This window comes from Polyodon spathula, chromosome 10 (genome assembly GCF_017654505.1).
Source record: "Polyodon spathula isolate WHYD16114869_AA chromosome 10, ASM1765450v1, whole genome shotgun sequence".
Classification (NCBI taxonomy): domain Eukaryota; kingdom Metazoa; phylum Chordata; class Actinopteri; order Acipenseriformes; family Polyodontidae; genus Polyodon; species Polyodon spathula.
In genome coordinates this window covers 4,437,960-4,455,623 of record NC_054543.1, presented here as the reverse complement: position 1 = coordinate 4,455,623, position 17,664 = coordinate 4,437,960, and the positions used below count along the sequence as shown (strand labels likewise).

General features: G+C 38.4%; 1 protein-coding gene across 3 annotated transcripts; it reads left to right on the top strand.

The window, feature by feature from the left end:
- Positions 1–584: 584 nt before the first annotated feature.
- LOC121321821 (dihydropyrimidinase-related protein 4-like) lies at positions 585–13,528 on the top strand. Of its 3 annotated transcripts, none has more exons than XM_041261052.1 (15): positions 585–856; positions 2,586–2,674; positions 3,714–3,898; positions 5,071–5,235; positions 6,409–6,470; positions 6,569–6,649; positions 7,383–7,451; positions 7,570–7,690; positions 8,055–8,211; positions 8,643–8,784; positions 9,262–9,432; positions 9,665–9,844; positions 10,372–10,543; positions 11,086–11,127; positions 11,833–13,528. In XM_041261052.1, the coding sequence occupies exons 1-15, from the start codon at positions 818–820 to the stop codon at positions 11,922–11,924; spliced, it is 1,767 nt and encodes a 588-aa protein (XP_041116986.1). In that variant the 5' UTR covers positions 585–817; the 3' UTR covers positions 11,925–13,528. The 3 variants fall into 3 exon arrangements, with proteins under 3 accessions (XP_041116986.1, XP_041116985.1, XP_041116987.1); XM_041261051.1 differs by having other exon boundaries at positions 11,083–11,127; XM_041261053.1 differs by lacking the exon at positions 11,086–11,127.
- The last annotated feature ends 4,136 nt before the right edge of the window (positions 13,529–17,664 follow it).

Below are 17,664 nucleotides of genomic sequence, written 5' to 3'. Positions count from 1 at the left end.
CACTCACTAACCGTCAGCTGTCCAGTCCAGTCTTGTTTCCCCCCTGTCTTGTGCAAATGTTTGTTCTTTGGCTGATAATCACAGCCAGATACTGTACTTAGCAAAAGTTTGCCCTATGGCTCCCTGTACCTGGCTTCAACTAATACCACAGTCTGCTGACTGCTATTGAAATACAGATTCTGGAATATGAATGGTTATGCAAAGGAATACTGGAGTATCCCTATAATCGCCTATATGCCTCAAATGGATGCATAAGCAATAGAGACAAACTGCGACCCTGAACACTCAATGCATTTGATTGGTCTTACTTTTTGTCAAGGGTATGTAAAGTACATTCCTCTGTATTTTATAATAGTAATGCTAATAAGAAGAATATGGCCTTCTTCATCTCACACTGGGAACACAATGAAAACTGAATTAACATATATAAAGCCCTAGATTTGGCTTTCGAATGCGATTGTGAAAAGTGCCGGACCTTCCTTTTGTTTGCAATTAAGAAAATCCATGTGAAAGGCCTTGCTGCCTGTTACCGCTGGGGCGAGTCTGGAATGTTAATCAGACAGATGGTAAGCGAGGCAGCATTGTGAGAAGAGGGGGGAGCTCAGAACCATTTACTCACAAGCTGCAACAGAAAACATATATTGTATAATAAAATCGCTATTTCGGCGAGCAGACAGAAGAACTCGAAAAACGAAGCAATATTGTAGCTGATATATCGCGTCATATTCATTTTGCATACACAAAATAATCTGAGTTGTTGTCTTATATTTACTAAATCTCTGGTACTGAAATCGGTGTTGTTCCCTAACCGACCGGCATGTCTTACCAAGGAAAGAAGAACATTCATCGGATAACGGTAAGAAGCCATTGAAAACACAGTGACAGCCATGATTAAGGTTTTTAATATACGGAGATTGTTACCCATTATTCCTGATCAAGATATCCTTATACCAGATTCAAGATAAATAAATGTAAGTGTCGTATAAAGATTGGCCTCAGTAACCTTATGTAATTGCTAATTTACAGTAAGCAAGTCTTTTTTGTACTGAATACTTTGTACGAAAACGTGGAATTGTCTGATGTGATTTATTCAATAGCATGTGAACTTTAAACAGTATCATCATCGATTCTTAAACATGCTACAATTAAAATGCAAATAAATACCCACGTACGATTCGTTTACATTTGGTATCCCCAAAGCTATAATTAAATAAAATAAGGCCCACAGTATTGTGTAGCTATTCAATATAATACAACATTTTCAAATGAAATACATATTATAGTTCACCGCGGAATATTGTTGTAATATTGCATAAAACACATGTCAATTATTTGTACGGTGTAAAACGCCTTCGGAGATAAGCTAAACCGATTTGTATAGTGTTATTAAAGTTGAAACTAACAAGGTTAAATGTAGGTTACTTGATTTTCTGTAATTTAACAAATGCGCTTTTTTTTTTCTTTTTTTTTACGGCAACTGCGTTCAATTAATGTGTATCTAACCGTTTGCTTTAAAAAAGCGATCCCACATAATATTTGAATGTCTTAGATGGGCTGCATGATAGACGAAAGAAGGTGTGTCCTTTACCAAAGACCCTCTTTTCTGCCGAATCAAAATAAAAGACAGCCATTGGATTGGATTGCATATATATGTATAGGAGGGAAGGAAGGGAGGTCTGGCACCCACCTCAATCACATCCGAAACAAAGCCAAATCTAGGGATAGGGATATATATATATATATATATATATATATATATATATATATATATATATATATATATATATATATATATATATCAGACTTCAAAACAGGAAAGCAGGGTGTGTGTCCGGTCTGTGTGTCAATGTGTTTTCATGCAGAGCCTGCCCAGCTCCCTAAAGGATTGTTGTTAACATCACAAAACAAAACCTTCTCGCTTCTGCCCAATTTGACACAGTTGGCAGTCTGATTTTAAAGAGCTTGAATGCCAAGGTCTGCGAAAGGAGGAATCCGACATGTCCATAATTTAACAATTACATGCACCTAACATTATTTTTTTCTGACATTTTATACGGCAACAATTGTACAAGGTTTTGTTTTTCATTTCAAATAAATGTGAGTACATAACATCATTGTTTCTCTTCTCCTTGCCATTGTATGTGTCGAATTTGCTTTATATGTGCTGGTATACGTGGACATTTCAAATTAGTGCCATCATCTCCCATAAGATCATTCAGAAAATGAAATGTCTCACGTTTGTGTTACTAGCTGTCTGCGAGGTTGACTGCAGTGCCCAGGCAGTGTCTCAGAGGCAAGTCTTTTTCTTTTAGGTAGCTTTGTGACATCCTGAATGGGTATCATTTTGAATTACATTGTACTTTCTGATTAGACCTTGGTAGGCTCTTTAAACACACCCACACTGTTAAACTGGTTTCAAATGAAGGCTATTTAACTGACCAAATAACAGTGAATCATTAAAATTGGGTCATCCTGGCATTTTGCATACTTTTACAGAGCACAAAAGAGACTCCACAATACTGTGTTGCAAACAGTAGCTATATAACACTTTGGCCAAATTTCAAGTCATTTTGTATTTTGTCTAGAGTGACCGGCTGATTATCAAGGGTGGGAAGATAGTCAACGATGACCAGTCTTTTTATGCAGATATATACATAGAAGATGGTATAATAAAGTAAGTATTCATCAACAATATAATATGTCTTGAAAGAAAAGAAGATTACTGATATTTCTGTAAGAATATCACTGAGAGAAGCCATCTCTTTTTTCAGTGTTGTCCTTGTCAGTAAGTCAATTTGACCGCACAAACTGACTGAAAGAAATTTGTGTTTTTCTTTTGTTTACATGAGAGGTTGAAACCTCCAAACTCATTTTGCTTGTCAATTGAGCTGGGTTCAAGCATTGGCCTCTAGAATGAATGCATACATAACCTTGCACAAGACTGATAAAATTGGTATGGCTAGTTTTTGTTTTTTGTTTTGACATTTCTGAAGAAGATCATTTCTGCTATACTGATATTTAGGTATGTCCTGCAATGTTGCAGATAGATATTTAGAAGATAGATATTTACAAAACCTTGCACATTCTATTTGCCATTGATCATTATGTGGCCTTGTGGAAGGTTAGCATTAGGGCTAGTGTTGGGGTTAGCGTTAGGGTTAGTGTTGGGGTTAGCATTAGGGCTAGTGTTGGGGTTAGCGTTAGGGCTAGTGTTGGGGTTAGCGTTAGGGTTAGTGTTGGCGTTAGCGTTGGGGTTAGTGTTGGGGTTAGCGTTAGGCTTAGTGTTAGGGTTAGTGTTGGGGTTAGCGTTAGGCTTAGTGTTAGGGTTAGTGTTGGGGTTAGCGTTAGGCTTAGTGTTAGGGTTAGTGTTAGGGGCAGGGTTAGTGTAAGGGCAGCTGGTGGCCTCTAATTTAGAACCTGGTCACATTTTGCACATTGATTTTTTCTCCATTACTGCCAAATCTGAATTCAAAATCCATACAACTTTATTTACAAAACCAAACACACACACACACACACACACACACACACACACACACACACACACACACACAAAATAAACACAATTTGACATGTGCAGGGCCTCAGCTCTGACATATATTCGATATTCGAGTAAACTGCATACAAATAAACAGATGTCAGAATTTTGTTGATCTAACATAACAAGAATAGTGAGCCAAAGCAACTGAAGATTGAATGTATTTGATTTTCAGACAAATAGGAGAAAACCTTATTGTTCCTGGAGGGGTGAAGACAATAGATGCCTATGGTCACTTGGTGATCCCAGGTGGAATAGATGTCAACACTTGTCTTCACATGCCGTACCTGGGAATGACCCCAGCCGACGGCTTCTACCACGGAACAAAGGCAGCGCTGGCAGGAGGAACCACCATGATCAGTATGTAATAATCAGGATCAGGAAAACAAATCCGTAATGCAATGTGGACTGAAATCCCCACAGCAAGCATTGCTTAGAGAGAGGATAAGGGGATTTTTGACCAGTTCATTCAAGCAGATAAAAAAGGCAAAACATGTCTATTATTGTTAGATCACTTTATAATGGGTCTACCTGGGCTGTCAGATAGTTTTTATTAAAGAACTGCTAAATAGGCCACAGTCTGTATTTTATTCCACAAACAACAACAGCATTTATTTCTTATCATTGACCCTGTCAAAGTACAGTTCAATGTTACAAATAGGATTAGTTGGTCTTCACTTGCTACAATACATTTTGTATTTAAGCATTAGTAATCACCACAGTGGGTTGTACTTGCTAGGTAATTCATCAGTTCAAAAGATACTGTTCCCAAGCAAAAGGCATGAGGATACAGGGCATCTACTGTACCAAAAAGATAATGATGGCAGCTCCAAAACAAGAGACAGCCTGTTAGTTTATGATCTCCAATACTGTTTTTGTTTCTAAAATCTTGCCTTGTTATACCGATAATGTATATCCAATAGTTTTACCATGGGCACATCATGTATATTTAATCTGAAGACATTTAAGGTGGTTAGATCTTGAGGTGTAGCATTTTGTTTACAAGCTACCATGCCTCCATTCACAACGGTGAGGGAATTAAAGACTTGTTTAATAATTAGCCAGGATAGAGCGGAAATGCTTTCATAACTGCATTGCATTGACCTATACTGGAATATAACCAGGACACCTGCTATTCTTAGAAAGAGTGCCTTGGAATATCCGAGACCTCTTCTTCATGTCTTACCCAGCAAATGGCTCCTCTCACTGCACAGTGGTCCCTAATAGCAAATGGGAATTGACTGAACCCTGACCTAGAAGGAAGGATGCTCCCAATGGGCCAGCCCACCAGCAATGCTGCCTGCTGCATATTTCTTGGCAGTCACCCATTGTAGATCACACATAATTGAGTTGCTTCTGAAAGATGATAAGCTCAAACCCCAGGGTAGTATAGTTTCAGGCCATATAGAAAAGCCTTCTGAAATCAAATTTTAAAAAACTATTGTAATATCCTTATGGGACAGTGCACCATTAAATGTAATATGTTGTGTGTTGTGGTGGAGGCCGTACTGAATGTGTTCCTATTCCTGCAGTTGACCATGTCCTCCCAGAGCCTGGAACAAGTCTCCTTGTTGCTTATGATCAGTGGCGAGAGCTGGCTGATAGCAAGTCCTGCTGTGATTATTCTCTGCATGTGGATATCACACGCTGGCATGAAAGCCTCACAGAAGAACTTGAAGCTTTAATCAAGGACAAAGGTATGCAAGATTGGACCCCTGTCTTCTGAAATGTAAATGTAAGCAGTATTGTATTTCTTTGGAGTATATAGGTTAGAATTATTTTGAGGAAAAAAAAAATCTTAATTCAATTGAAAATGTTGTGTTTTGGAAATTCAGTTGATCTAGACTCTAGATACGATCTATTGATCTAGATACGGCCTTTATAAGCTGTAGCCATTGTGCTAATGTTTAAAAGCCACTGCCACTTTTTAAAGATCATTTCATTACAAACAAAACAAAAATCCTACATTTCAATCATACTATACTGTATATATATACAGCGAGATCTGAATGTACATATGTCTTTCAAATAGCTGCCACTGATGACTGAGCAAAGACTGCAGCAGTAATGGATTCTTAATAGACATAGAGTATGAATAATAGAAGGCTGAAGTACACGGTTGGCATGTTTCAGGGTTTCTTCTTATTGAATAATTCCTTGGATATCAGACAAGCTATTGTTAGAGGAATTACTGGACAGACATTGGGCTCTGAATGTAAATGAAGGCTGGATTTTTGTAAATTCATGGGGGGTTTTTTGGTTTGTTTGTGTGTGTTTTTGTACTGATATAAAGTACTGAGAGGAGAAAAATAACCACACAACTAGGATTATTCTGGTTTGAAATCTAATTTAAAAAATGCTAGATATTTTTCCAAGTTTGGGATATGGATTTAAAACATTGCCCATTTAAATAGTGTGGAACAATTTGATTAACCTTGGAGAGCTGTGTTTTCCACAATTATTTAAAGTCATGTGGTGTTTTTTTTTTATTTTTTACTTGGATTGCCTTCTGCCTGCTCAACTCTCTCTTTGCTGATTGAGCGTGATGACTTGAAGAGACTGACTCTTGCACAGCCCCAAGGGTTATTTGCATGAAGCCCAAACTAATTCATTCACAAAGATAGCAAATAACCCCTATCCCCCAATACAGCATTGCAGCCTGCTAGTGGTTTGCAGGCATCAATCCAGCATGGTTTTCCATTAAATATTAAATATCAATATAGGAAAGAGAAAACAGCAGAGTGGCCGTTTCTTAGTACATACAAATACACCATTTTGTGTAAAATAGCATAGAGAATGCATTCCACTTCAGCGTATATAATTATGTGTGTTTGGATTCATGGTCTTGTTGTATCTTTGTTACTGAACAGGCGTCAATTCCTTTCTTGTGTTTATGGCCTACAAGGACAAATACCAGTGCACCGACTCCCAGGTACAAGGAACTCTACTTTGAACATTGTGCACACTTTATATAATAGCCGCTGAGCTGTATATGTGAATAAAGTATTCTATTTTGATTCCTACAAACAGATGTATGAGATATTTGGAATTATCAGAGACTTGGGGGCCATTGCTCAAGTGCATGCAGAAAATGGGGACATCATTGAGGAGGTATGTTTCAGCTTTTCCTTTAAAAGATCCTTTATGATTTTAAGTTGTATTTATTTACTTTTAAACAGATTTGGATTTTTAAAAAAAATAGTGGTGAGATTTGCTGAGATGTGACCAATGCAAAGTTTCACGTGGCAACAGAACTCCACACCAGGCTTGTGTATCAAAGGCTTGGAGCTGTGGAAGAAAGTAAGGCTATTTAAGTGTAAAATGTGACAGTTGTTGGTGAGCTCTTGGAGCCTCAGGGGAGGGTGACATGTCAGTAACTGCCACTCACAGGCATACCCTGTACAGAAAGGTACAGTGCTGTCCTTTCATAAGCTGTAGCCAGGACCCATAGTTAAGATGCCATGCCATATGTGTCCTGTAACACAAGTGGTAGCAGAATAGCATTATGCAGCAAACAGGAGCCATAACAATAGTGCCATGCATGCTGTCTGTAGTATAAAGGGCCACAATATATGGAGGGATACAAACAAAAGAAGACATGATCAGATTAAATATACAGGCCTTGCCAGTTGATTCTTTACACCCTCTTTGATCTTAACAGATGCAAATGTAATTGACCAGTTTGTGTTGTATCATTTTTAAACCCTTCTCTCAACAGATTTAACAGGCCTTGTGTTGAGGTGAATGTAATTTTATTACCTGCACGGTTTTCAATCAGCTGATTAAAACTCCCATGACATTCATTATAAGCCAGCTGGATCACACTTCTGTTCTGTCTCTCCAGGAGCAGAAGCGATTGCTCGAGTCTGGGATTACTGGTCCTGAAGGGCATGTTCTTAGTCGACCAGAGGAGGTAGGGGCTCCGTTATAGAGCTGAAAGGAAAGCAGTTAAGGATGTACAGAAGGACATGTACAGATATTTACTCAAGAGGACATTGCTCTTATGTGTGCTCTGGTGTTTTCTTTATTAGGTCGAGACTGAAGCCGTGTACCGTGCAATAACCATTGCTAAGCAAGCCAACTGTCCGCTGTATGTCACAAAAGTTATGAGCAAAGGTGCTGCAGATACTATTGCCCATGCCAAAAGGAAAGGTATAACAGCTGAATCAAATGTGCTGTGGGTTATTTATCATTTGTTTCATGTGAGTTAAGGTCTGTGTTTCCATTTATTAAGGCAGGGGATAACAATTCATTATTTTTGTTTCTGGGTGACTGCTTTATATCTTTAGACCAAAGCAAAAAGGCATCCAGCACATGAAATTTCTAGTCTTCACCACCAATTGAAGTGTTTTACTTGAGCATAGATTTGTTAAGAACAAAGTATTCCATTTAAAACACACTTCTGCTATCACTGATGCTATGCCTACAAACAGAAGATATATTGACTTCTCAATTGCAATATGCAGTACAAAACATGGTAATACTGTCCTATTCTCTTTTGTCAATGGTTTCACAGGCATGGTTGTTTATGGAGAAGCAATCTCAGCTAGTCTTGGTACTGATGGATCCCACTACTGGAGTAAGAACTGGGCAAAAGCTGCTGCCTTCGTCACATCCCCTCCACTGAGCCAAGACACCATGACTCCAGACTACCTGAACTCAATGCTGTCATGGTCAGTATATCCTATCAACTGTCATTGAGAAATAACTACCTACTTTATATCCATGTCATGTTTCTGTAACTTCCTTATGTTTGTTAGTATGTGTTAGCTTTTGTAACATTCCCTGGTAAAGCACCTATGTTAACCAGTTCTGCTTTCCTTCAATTTACCTTATTTAGTTGGATGTGTTAAACAACTGTAGCATCCATTGTCCCCAAAATTCTGGTCATTGTGGAATTTAGCACATGTGTAGTACAAAAGGTTTCCATCTGTAGTAAGGTGGTGAACACAGAAGAGCTGCCTCCCATTAAGGGGGCTTTACTTGACCAAGTACTGTACAAGGATTACTTTTTGGTAATTAATTAATTTGTATCACAGCTCGCATTACTGAGTGTACAGAATTATTTATTGACCTGTATTGTATTCCTCTTTCTTTTCAATAGTGGAGATCTTCAAGTAACTGGCAGTGCCCACTGCACATTTTCAACAGCCCAGAAAGCAGTAGGCAAAGATAACTTCACACTTATTCCCGAGGGGACCAATGGGATTGAAGAAAGGATGTCGATAATCTGGGACAGATCTGTGGTATGTTATTTAATCAGCAATAGCCAACCCATATTTGCACTGCAGTAACTGTATGCCATAGTGAATGTGCGTTGTATTTATTTTGTTTCACTAGTTAAGTAAAAAGATATTTATTTCTCATGTGTTTCACATGTAGATTATGGGCATATAACCTGGGGTGCATTGGGATATCTCTGGTACTCCTCCTGGAGTTGAGGTCATTGGTAGGTTACCAGGCTTTACAGATTTTTGTTGTTATGATACAACACAAGAAAAATGACAAAACCAGTATAACCAATGTTAGTTACAGGCAAACTTTTACAGGTATATGCCTTACTTAAACACCACTGGTAACAATATAACTACATAGTATAATCAAACAGGGACTGGTGAGTGAGGTTAAACTGGTGCCTACTTTGGCAAGTATGTGTCCAGTACATGCATTATACAAGTGACTTGATGCATCTGCACTCAACACATTTATGCTCCATTTTTAAGACAACGGGGAAGATGGATGAAAATGAGTTTGTAGCGGTAACGAGTACCAACGCGGCCAAGATCTTTAACCTGTACCCCCGGAAAGGGCGGGTCGCAGTCGGCTCAGACGCTGACCTGGTCATCTGGAATCCCAAAGAAACCAAGATCATCTCAGCAAAAACACATCACTTGGTACGCTGTTTGCTTTTTATATTTTGAGCCCTGCTAAATGAACCCTCGCAAAATCTGCTGCCAGATTGGTCAAATGTATTTTGGATATATATATATATATATATATATATATATATATATATATATATATATATATATACACACACACACACACACACACACACACACACACACACACACACACACACACACACAATCAGAAATTCAGGACACGTTATCTTCTTCTTTCCAGGCAATTGAATACAATATCTTTGAGGGGATGGAATGTCTTGGGGCTCCAGTCGTTGTAATGAGTCAAGGCAAAATTGTCTTAGAAGATGGGAAACTCCACGTCACAGAAGGGTCTGGACGCTTTATCCCTAGAAAGACCTTCCCAGACTTTGTTTACAAGAGAATTAAAGCAAGGAACAGGGTAAGAGGATCTTGAAGGGGGTCTTTGATATTTGACAAACACTTCTTATTGTGAAGATTATTAGACTGTGGGGCGAAAGCTAGATGATTTGAGATGTTTTTATAAAGATTTTTGTTTTATGTCAAATGTTGAAATCCCTGTAGATACAGCAATATAAAAAGATCTCTGTCCTATATTTATGTTTTGAATCTGCTAGCATGCAGTACCACTTGCTGGACAACAGTAAGTTGTCTCTACCTGTAATAATATATTGCGCTCTGCCCAGTCACATGGTTAACACAATTGGTCAGTGTCTATACTGCCAGACCTTCTACCCACGTGCAAATGGTCATTCCATTCCTGAAACCCAGTTGCTAAGTTATCACATGCTAAATGAAGTGTTAGAAGAAAATGCCACAGATAAAAAACACGCAGCAAATTCTAACTGACCAAGGAATCTACAGGCTCGTCTGATACGCTTGTCTTCTTTCACAGTACAAAGGCTAAAGTTTTTGTCACAATTGTATAAATCTTATGCTTTCTTGTAGATGGCTGACGTCCATGGTGTACCAAGAGGCCTTTATGACGGGCCAGTCCATGATGTCTCTATGGCAACCAAGGCCGTGGCATCCACTCCGTCATGCAGAGGGTCATCGTGCCCTGGCAAGGCCCAGATGGCTCCCCTGCGGAACCTGCATCAGTCTGGATTCACTTTATCTGGTATTCATACTTTACATGGATAATTCATTTGTGATTGTGAATTTATTGTGCAAAGTTGTGTCATGAATTTCTGGAAGTTCTGTCCACTCTGCAACAACACTGAGGGACATTTTTGTGGTAAATAAACCTGGTAACATTTTAAGTCTTGGAAGTTGTTTTTTGTTAGGTAGTGCTCTCTCTTCTATTAGGGATAGGCTCCCATTATATACCGGTTTCGATCATTCCAGGTTTGACTTTATTTAAGGTCAGGTCCAGATATACTCTGTGAAAAATGGAATGGATCAAACTGATATGCAATAGGGGTCTAATTTCCAACCCTGCTCCAAGAGTACATGAAATACAAAGAGCTTAAAATGTTTACCCTACTCTAGATACCTAGTTGTTTTTTAAAGCTGCCTGACCACACTGCAACAATAAATGTACCAGTTAAGGTATCAGGAATGAAATAAGTATTTATTAATTCCACAGTAGTTCCTTAGAATGTCTCATGTTCATCTGTAGAATGTGTATAACCACACTGTACTTTACTTTCTCAAAAGTAGCAACATCTAACTCTCAGCAAAACCCCAAAGGCAGTAAAGGAGGTAAGCGTGATTGAAATGTGTTACTTAGATAGACTCTAGAACAGAGTCACAATCTCCTTCTAACTAACCAGTGCATACATGGACAACCAACACAACTGGAAGAAATAGTCCTGGTCCAGCTACTGACCGTGAAAGCAGATTTTAAAATAATTAAAAGTAATAATTAAGCTGACACCAGAATCGACACAACCTACAAAGCTCTAAGCAAGACTTTCACCTGAATTGTACAAGGTGACAACATTACCTAATCCTTTTCTATTGTAGCTTATCAGAGCTTACAAAAATGCACACCTCGTTGTAGAGTGTGTGTATATGTCTTTATATGCAAATTGCACATTTGCAATTTATTACATGCCCATCACAAACATGTAGACAAAAGAATTTAAAAAATAGCAAAACAGTGGTTTATAAAACAAACAGGCTGCTGTTCTTCCACAGCTGTGGTTTAGCAGAGTCATTGACCATTGAATAGAACTCAGTAATTTTAAGCAGGAATATTTAAACATTGGACTACACATATTTTCTTTTTCAAAATGCACCAACGCAATCTATCATTGGAGGTGAAAATGACATTTTGATCTTGGCAATACTGTATATTCGTACATATTTATTCACATGGTATGTGTTCATGCAGCTTTAAAGAACATAGCTGTAATAAAATTATGTTCAACTCATTGTGTTATTGCTAAATGATGTGTGTTGCAGGAAATCAGATGGACGACCATATTCCCAGACGCACTACACAGCGGATTGTTGCTCCCCCTGGAGGCCGATCTAATATTACCTCGCTTTCATGATCTTTGCCATTCATTTCTTCAGACCAACAACTCGTACAGTATTTTGGCTAGCCATTTCAAGTGTGAAAACACTGCCAAGAGTATTCCCCCCCCCCCCCCCCCCCCCCGACACTGCCACTTCTTCTGCTTGCCCGTAGAATACTCATATCAGCTGCCAAAAATCTCCAGGCATACATTCATTTTTATATAACGTTGTAGCCTATAACCCCAAGCTGTGATTGCAAATGGCCAATTCATTCTTTTTCCATGAAAGTGTGCATCCGGCAGTAGGTTTTTTTTTTTTTTTTTGCAATTGTATAACAGCATGCATGTAGAAAGAACTGCTCATAGTTACAGTATAAACAGAATTGCAGTACTTGGTATAAATATTCCGATGTGCTCTAATGCTAACTTTATTCATATGCGTAGATTTCAGAATACAATTAGACACAAAGCTAAACTACAATAACTTGAATGTACTCCACTTACTGTGTTGTTTGTTAATAGATGTGTACCCTCTGATGTAAAAGACTAACAGGCTAATTGAATTAACTTCTGGCTGGGAATTCATAATTTTAGGAAAATGTAAATACATGCAATAATCTGAGAAAATGTAAAGCATCTTTTGTTTTATTTTGATTAGATTAATACTTCGTCAAAAATGATTCACAATAATCAGTTGGGATTATTGCATTATCTATAATTGTAGGCTTTTTTACAAGAATTTTAATTTTCTTAAAATACTTTTTCCTGGCTAAAATGTCCCTTGGGGCAGAATTAAATCAAAATGATAGCATCACTATAGCAACATGTTTTTTAATGGCCTTGGTACTGCTATGATTTTTATTTCATCCAGGCTAAACTTAATCTAATGGTTTGAAAGTATTAGATTCAAGCTTTAACTGCTCATCAAAAAAAAAAAAAAAAACAGTTGTCAGTAAGTTTGTATCTGTCCATGAGTCACACCATGCATTATATGATATTAGTGGTAAATAAATAAATAAATAAATTTATGTCCCAAGTCATAGCACTGTAACGTCTCCCTGTTTACATTGTGATTGTACAGTAGATTGTCTTTACGTTCCCCATGTACATTTGGAGCTTCTTGGATGGTAGACTTGTCTAGTTTTTAGAACAGCCCTTGCTCCTGGCTGCAAAGTGCATTATCACAAGGAAAACAACCCCCCTTTGTTTTGTAGGCATGATGTTTTGATATTCTTTTTAAAACACATTTTTTAAATTGGTGCTGTCAGAAACCGTACAGTCAATGCAGTGAACAACTGTCGTCTGGAACATTATTTGTCGTTTTAAATGTCAATTGTTCTTGTTCTTCTACCTTTATAAATTTGATATTTGTACTTTGCAACTTCCTACTAAAGTAACAGTTTTTAAAACCAAAGTACCACTACTAAGTTTCCTTGTTTTCTTTCAAAAGCTGTATTTTACAAACATATTTACCTTTTAAACTAGAATCCAAATGGGTTGTGTTTACTGGTATGACAAAAACAAATGCCTCCATGTACTTGAACTACTCTACCTCTATCAATCTCTCTGTCTCTCTGTTTATCTCATGTGACCATTTCATTTGAGGTTACATGTAAACTATCAATTAAAGGCCTTAAAAACTGCCAATACTTGCAATTCATAGTTTTGTATTCTTTACACTGTATACCTTTTTAGTTGGAGAACAACTTCCTAATTGAAGTATACAGTGGTTTTGCACCTTACTTAAGCAGCTCAGTTTCCATAATATACCATAATGGACCCATGTTTAATTTTGTTTTACCGTTCTTGGCTTCTTTATGCTTTCTGTCTTGTTTGTGTGACCTGTAATAGTTTTTAACTGGATGTCATCGGCAGGGGGCAGATCTACAGCAGCAGTGCATGTTACACATGCAGTAACTGTGTAAAAGGGGTTAAAATAAATGGTCATGAGGGGTCCCCTAGCGGCTCACCTGGTAGAGGCACAGCCGCGTGGTGCGCAGGGTAATGTGAAGTGTGAATGGGGTCTCCTAGCGGCTCACCTGGTAGAGGCACAGCCGCGTGGTGCGCAGGGTAATGTGAAGTGTGAATGGGGTCTCCTAGCGGCTCACCTGGTAGAGGCACAGCCGCGTGGTGCGCAGGGTAATGTGAAGTGTGAATGGGGTCTCCTAGCGGCTCACCTGGTAGAGGCACAGCCGCGTGGTGCGCAGGGTAATGTGAAGTGTGAATGGGGTCTCCTAGCGGCTCACCTGGTAGAGGCACAGCCGCGTGGTGCGCAGGGTAATGTGAAGTGTGAATGGGGTCTCCTAGCGGCTCACCTGGTAGAGGCACAGCCGCGTGGTGCGCAGGGTAATGTGAAGTGTGAATGGGGTCTCCTAGCGGCTCACCTGGTAGAGGCACATGGTGCGCAGGGTGAATCATACAGTGCAGGTTCATGTCCTGGCTGTGTGAAGTAGGCTGATCTTCTCTGGGAACTCCAAAGTGAGCATCGCATTGGCTTTGGTGCTCCCGTGGGTCAAGAAGATAAAACCATCAGGGACTGTTTCTCCTCTTTGCTCTACAGTGAACCCTGTTGGCCAGGTGCCCAGTAAGCTCAAGGCCTATTAACCTGCACATTTTTGAGATGGTGACGAGAAAAGTGATTCGAAATCAGGGGAAAAATTACAATTGGGCACACTAAATTAAAAAATTAAATACATTAAATAAAATTAAAAATAAATGGGCATGTATTTATTAATTTAAATGCACCTGGATTCAATAAACACACAACCTGTTCAACAGGTTCTCTCCATGACATAGAAATATCTGTAAGGATATGTAAATGTCCAGTAGCAGTATCTTGTATAATATGGATGCTGTGTGAGCAAATAGCACAGTGAAATGAATTAATGAAATGGGTTAAGGAAATGGGTTTTGCACATCAGGGTTAGGGTTATGGAATTATGGACAAGAAATAAAAGACAATTTCCCCACCATACCAGATACAGTATCCATATTAAAATGGCAAATGTTTCAAGAACAGGTCCCAGGTAGACAGAACAGAAAAGGATCAGCCATTTAAAAAAAGAACATAACTATCAAAAAAGTTATCTACTAGGCAACATGCAGCTATAAAATATGAACATTGTCTCGTGCTCTTCAATATGACACCAGGGCAATAAAGGCTAAAGTTGTGCATTATAGGTTCTGGCTAGATGAATAATATCATGCAGTGAAGTTTAAGAGAGATGAGGAGAAGGAGAAACAATACAGAAGCTGACACTGTACTAACAGTGATACGAGCCAAGGTCACCAGAACCATTTCTACACAGAGACTGGAAGGCGGGGTGCATCTACTGGCATACGACAATAGTCCAAATGTTAATCTGGGAATTAACGTCTCTACACACCAAAAGAATAACAAAGAAAAAACTGAATGTCTACCCAGCAAAGATTACAAAATCTAAAAATGTCACAACATGTTTAGCAGGAGATAATTGTTAAGGTTTGTGCTTTAGAGTTAGGGTTAGGGTTAAGTGTCTGGAAATGAGTACCACTAAACACAGAATGTTTTGGGACCCAATTAACCTTTAAACTTACACTTTAAAAGTGAGTCCACTGTCAGTATACTATTAGAATAAGTAAATAAAACAAATACAAAATGAAAAAATGTTATAGCAACCATTTACAGCACGGAGCACACCTAGGAAGTATGGTTATAGACAGTAGTACACAATATATCAGTGTTCACACATAAAATCTCATATAGAAAAGAACCCCCTTACAGCATATCATGTCGTTTACAATGTGTCAGATCAATGTAGGGAACTTTAAAGTGCAGTCTATAAAGAATCAGATAATGAAGCAACTCGCAAGGTTACCGCCCTATAATACTGACCTGCAAATCATCATGTCAGCAAGTGCTGAATTCACATTTTAAATGTATGTTTAAAAAATATATATATACAAGACTACCATCTTGTGGTTGTCTTGAACATAGCAACAATAAAAGCACAATTCACGTTGACATACCAGATAAGAAGAAAACTATATAGCATCATCTAGTGGCAAAAATGGTAATAATTATTAAGAAATCTATAGGCAGAGTTGAGGGATTTGAGACTAGTGCTTTCAAAATTCTCCTGCTGTGTTTGAGACACAGTCACTTTATACATTTGCAAATTGTATTGTACTGACAGGTTACAGGATCCAAACCTCATTCTGTAGTACAGTATATTCCAAGTAAGCCCTTACAGACTAATGAAACTTATTAAACAAAAAATTAATCAGTTCCATATTGTCTCAAAAAATATAGGAGGAAATTATTTTATTTTTTTCTAAAAATACAAAACTAGTTACAAATATACAAAATGCATGTGAGCCCTTGACATAAACGGTGCTTATGACACTTTTGAGTTTGTATTGAGCATTCCTACACAAACTTGGCATCATCTGGGTCTTTCTTAAGTGGTGGCATCAGGCACCTACTGTCTGTCTCAATCGGCACAGCACGTGGTGGTCAGGACTGAGTCGTATCAGTGACGTTCACTTTCATATGAAATTGAGCTAAATCATAACGAGGGGACCAATATTGGTTCTGAATTGAGAATGTTCAGAACAGTCATACATGATTTTACGATATCCCATCTCACAAATGTGCAGGTTTGTATGTGCTGTGGTGGTGTGTTTGTGCATACTTGAAATTAGGACACTTTGAACATGGTCTTCCTGAGAAAGGGTGTTGCCCACAGTTCCATGGAGTTATGGGATACATTTTAACTTCCCTGTGGGCGGAATTCAGGACAGGTAACGAAATAGGCATGGTTAAAAAGAAAAAAAAACTGCATAGATTAATTAAGCCCTGCCAATCATTCACTTCTCCGTCAACAAGCCAATCTCCTAGCCTACATAAAACTGCCTTTCTTGTGTGAGTTGATCGATAAGGGAAGAGAGCTGAACTATGCAGCAGGAGACAATAAATGAATGAATGAATAAATAAATAAATACTGGTATTTATTATATTTATATAGATAGATAGATAGATAGATAGATAGATAGATAGATAGATAGATAGATAGATAGATAGATAGATAGATAGATAGATAGATAGATTGATTCCCCACATTAATGATAGATGGTGTAGACCTGAGAGACAGAAGAAGCCTCAAGTATTAATTGGAGCTCCCAGAGGAGTTAGGCTTTTTGTTGGGTATTCTTAAAGGCCAGAGGATCGTTGTTTTTCTTTGTCAAATAAAAGTGCACTGGCAGCACTGAAATGCAAAAACTGTTTTGCCTTCACCGATACGCAGAACTAATGATATTGTGTCCTGCCACCCTGACCACAAGGGGCGCTATATCACAGTGCATAAAAGAAAATGATGGATATCTTGACCATCCATAGGTACATGCAGTACCTAGGTAGCTACAGACGGTGAAATATAGTGCAGATAAACTTTTGAAATAAATCAACAACCATGGTGGTGGCCTGGATCAGATGACATTTAAAGGTGGCAAAAAAATTAGAAGGCTGAAGCTCACAGCATGCATTAAATCAAGGGTCTGGAGGGCCAGTGTCCCGTCTGGTTTTTGTACCAACTGTACCCTAAATTACTTAATTGGACCAATTAAGTGCTTATTAAAAGCATAATTGGTCCAATTAATTAATTTAGGGCACAGTTGGAACAAAAACCAGGAGGGACATCGGAACTCCAGGATCAGGATTGGAGACCCCTGCATTAAATAATTAGTCAAATGAGCTGGGCTTGATCTTCCAAACGTACTGGTACAGGGCATATTCATG

Excerpts from the sequence above, each read along its gene's own strand:
- LOC121321821 (XM_041261051.1), top strand. The coding sequence starts at position 818 with ATGTCTTACCAAGGAAAGAAGAACATTCATCGGATAACG. Across the intron at positions 857-2,585 it reads AGAACATTCATCGGATAACG|AGTGACCGGCTGATTATCAA; the intron begins GTAAGAAGCCAT and ends TATTTTGTCTAG. Across the intron at positions 8,785-9,261 it reads TAATCTGGGACAGATCTGTG|ACAACGGGGAAGATGGATGA; the intron begins GTATGTTATTTA and ends TCCATTTTTAAG.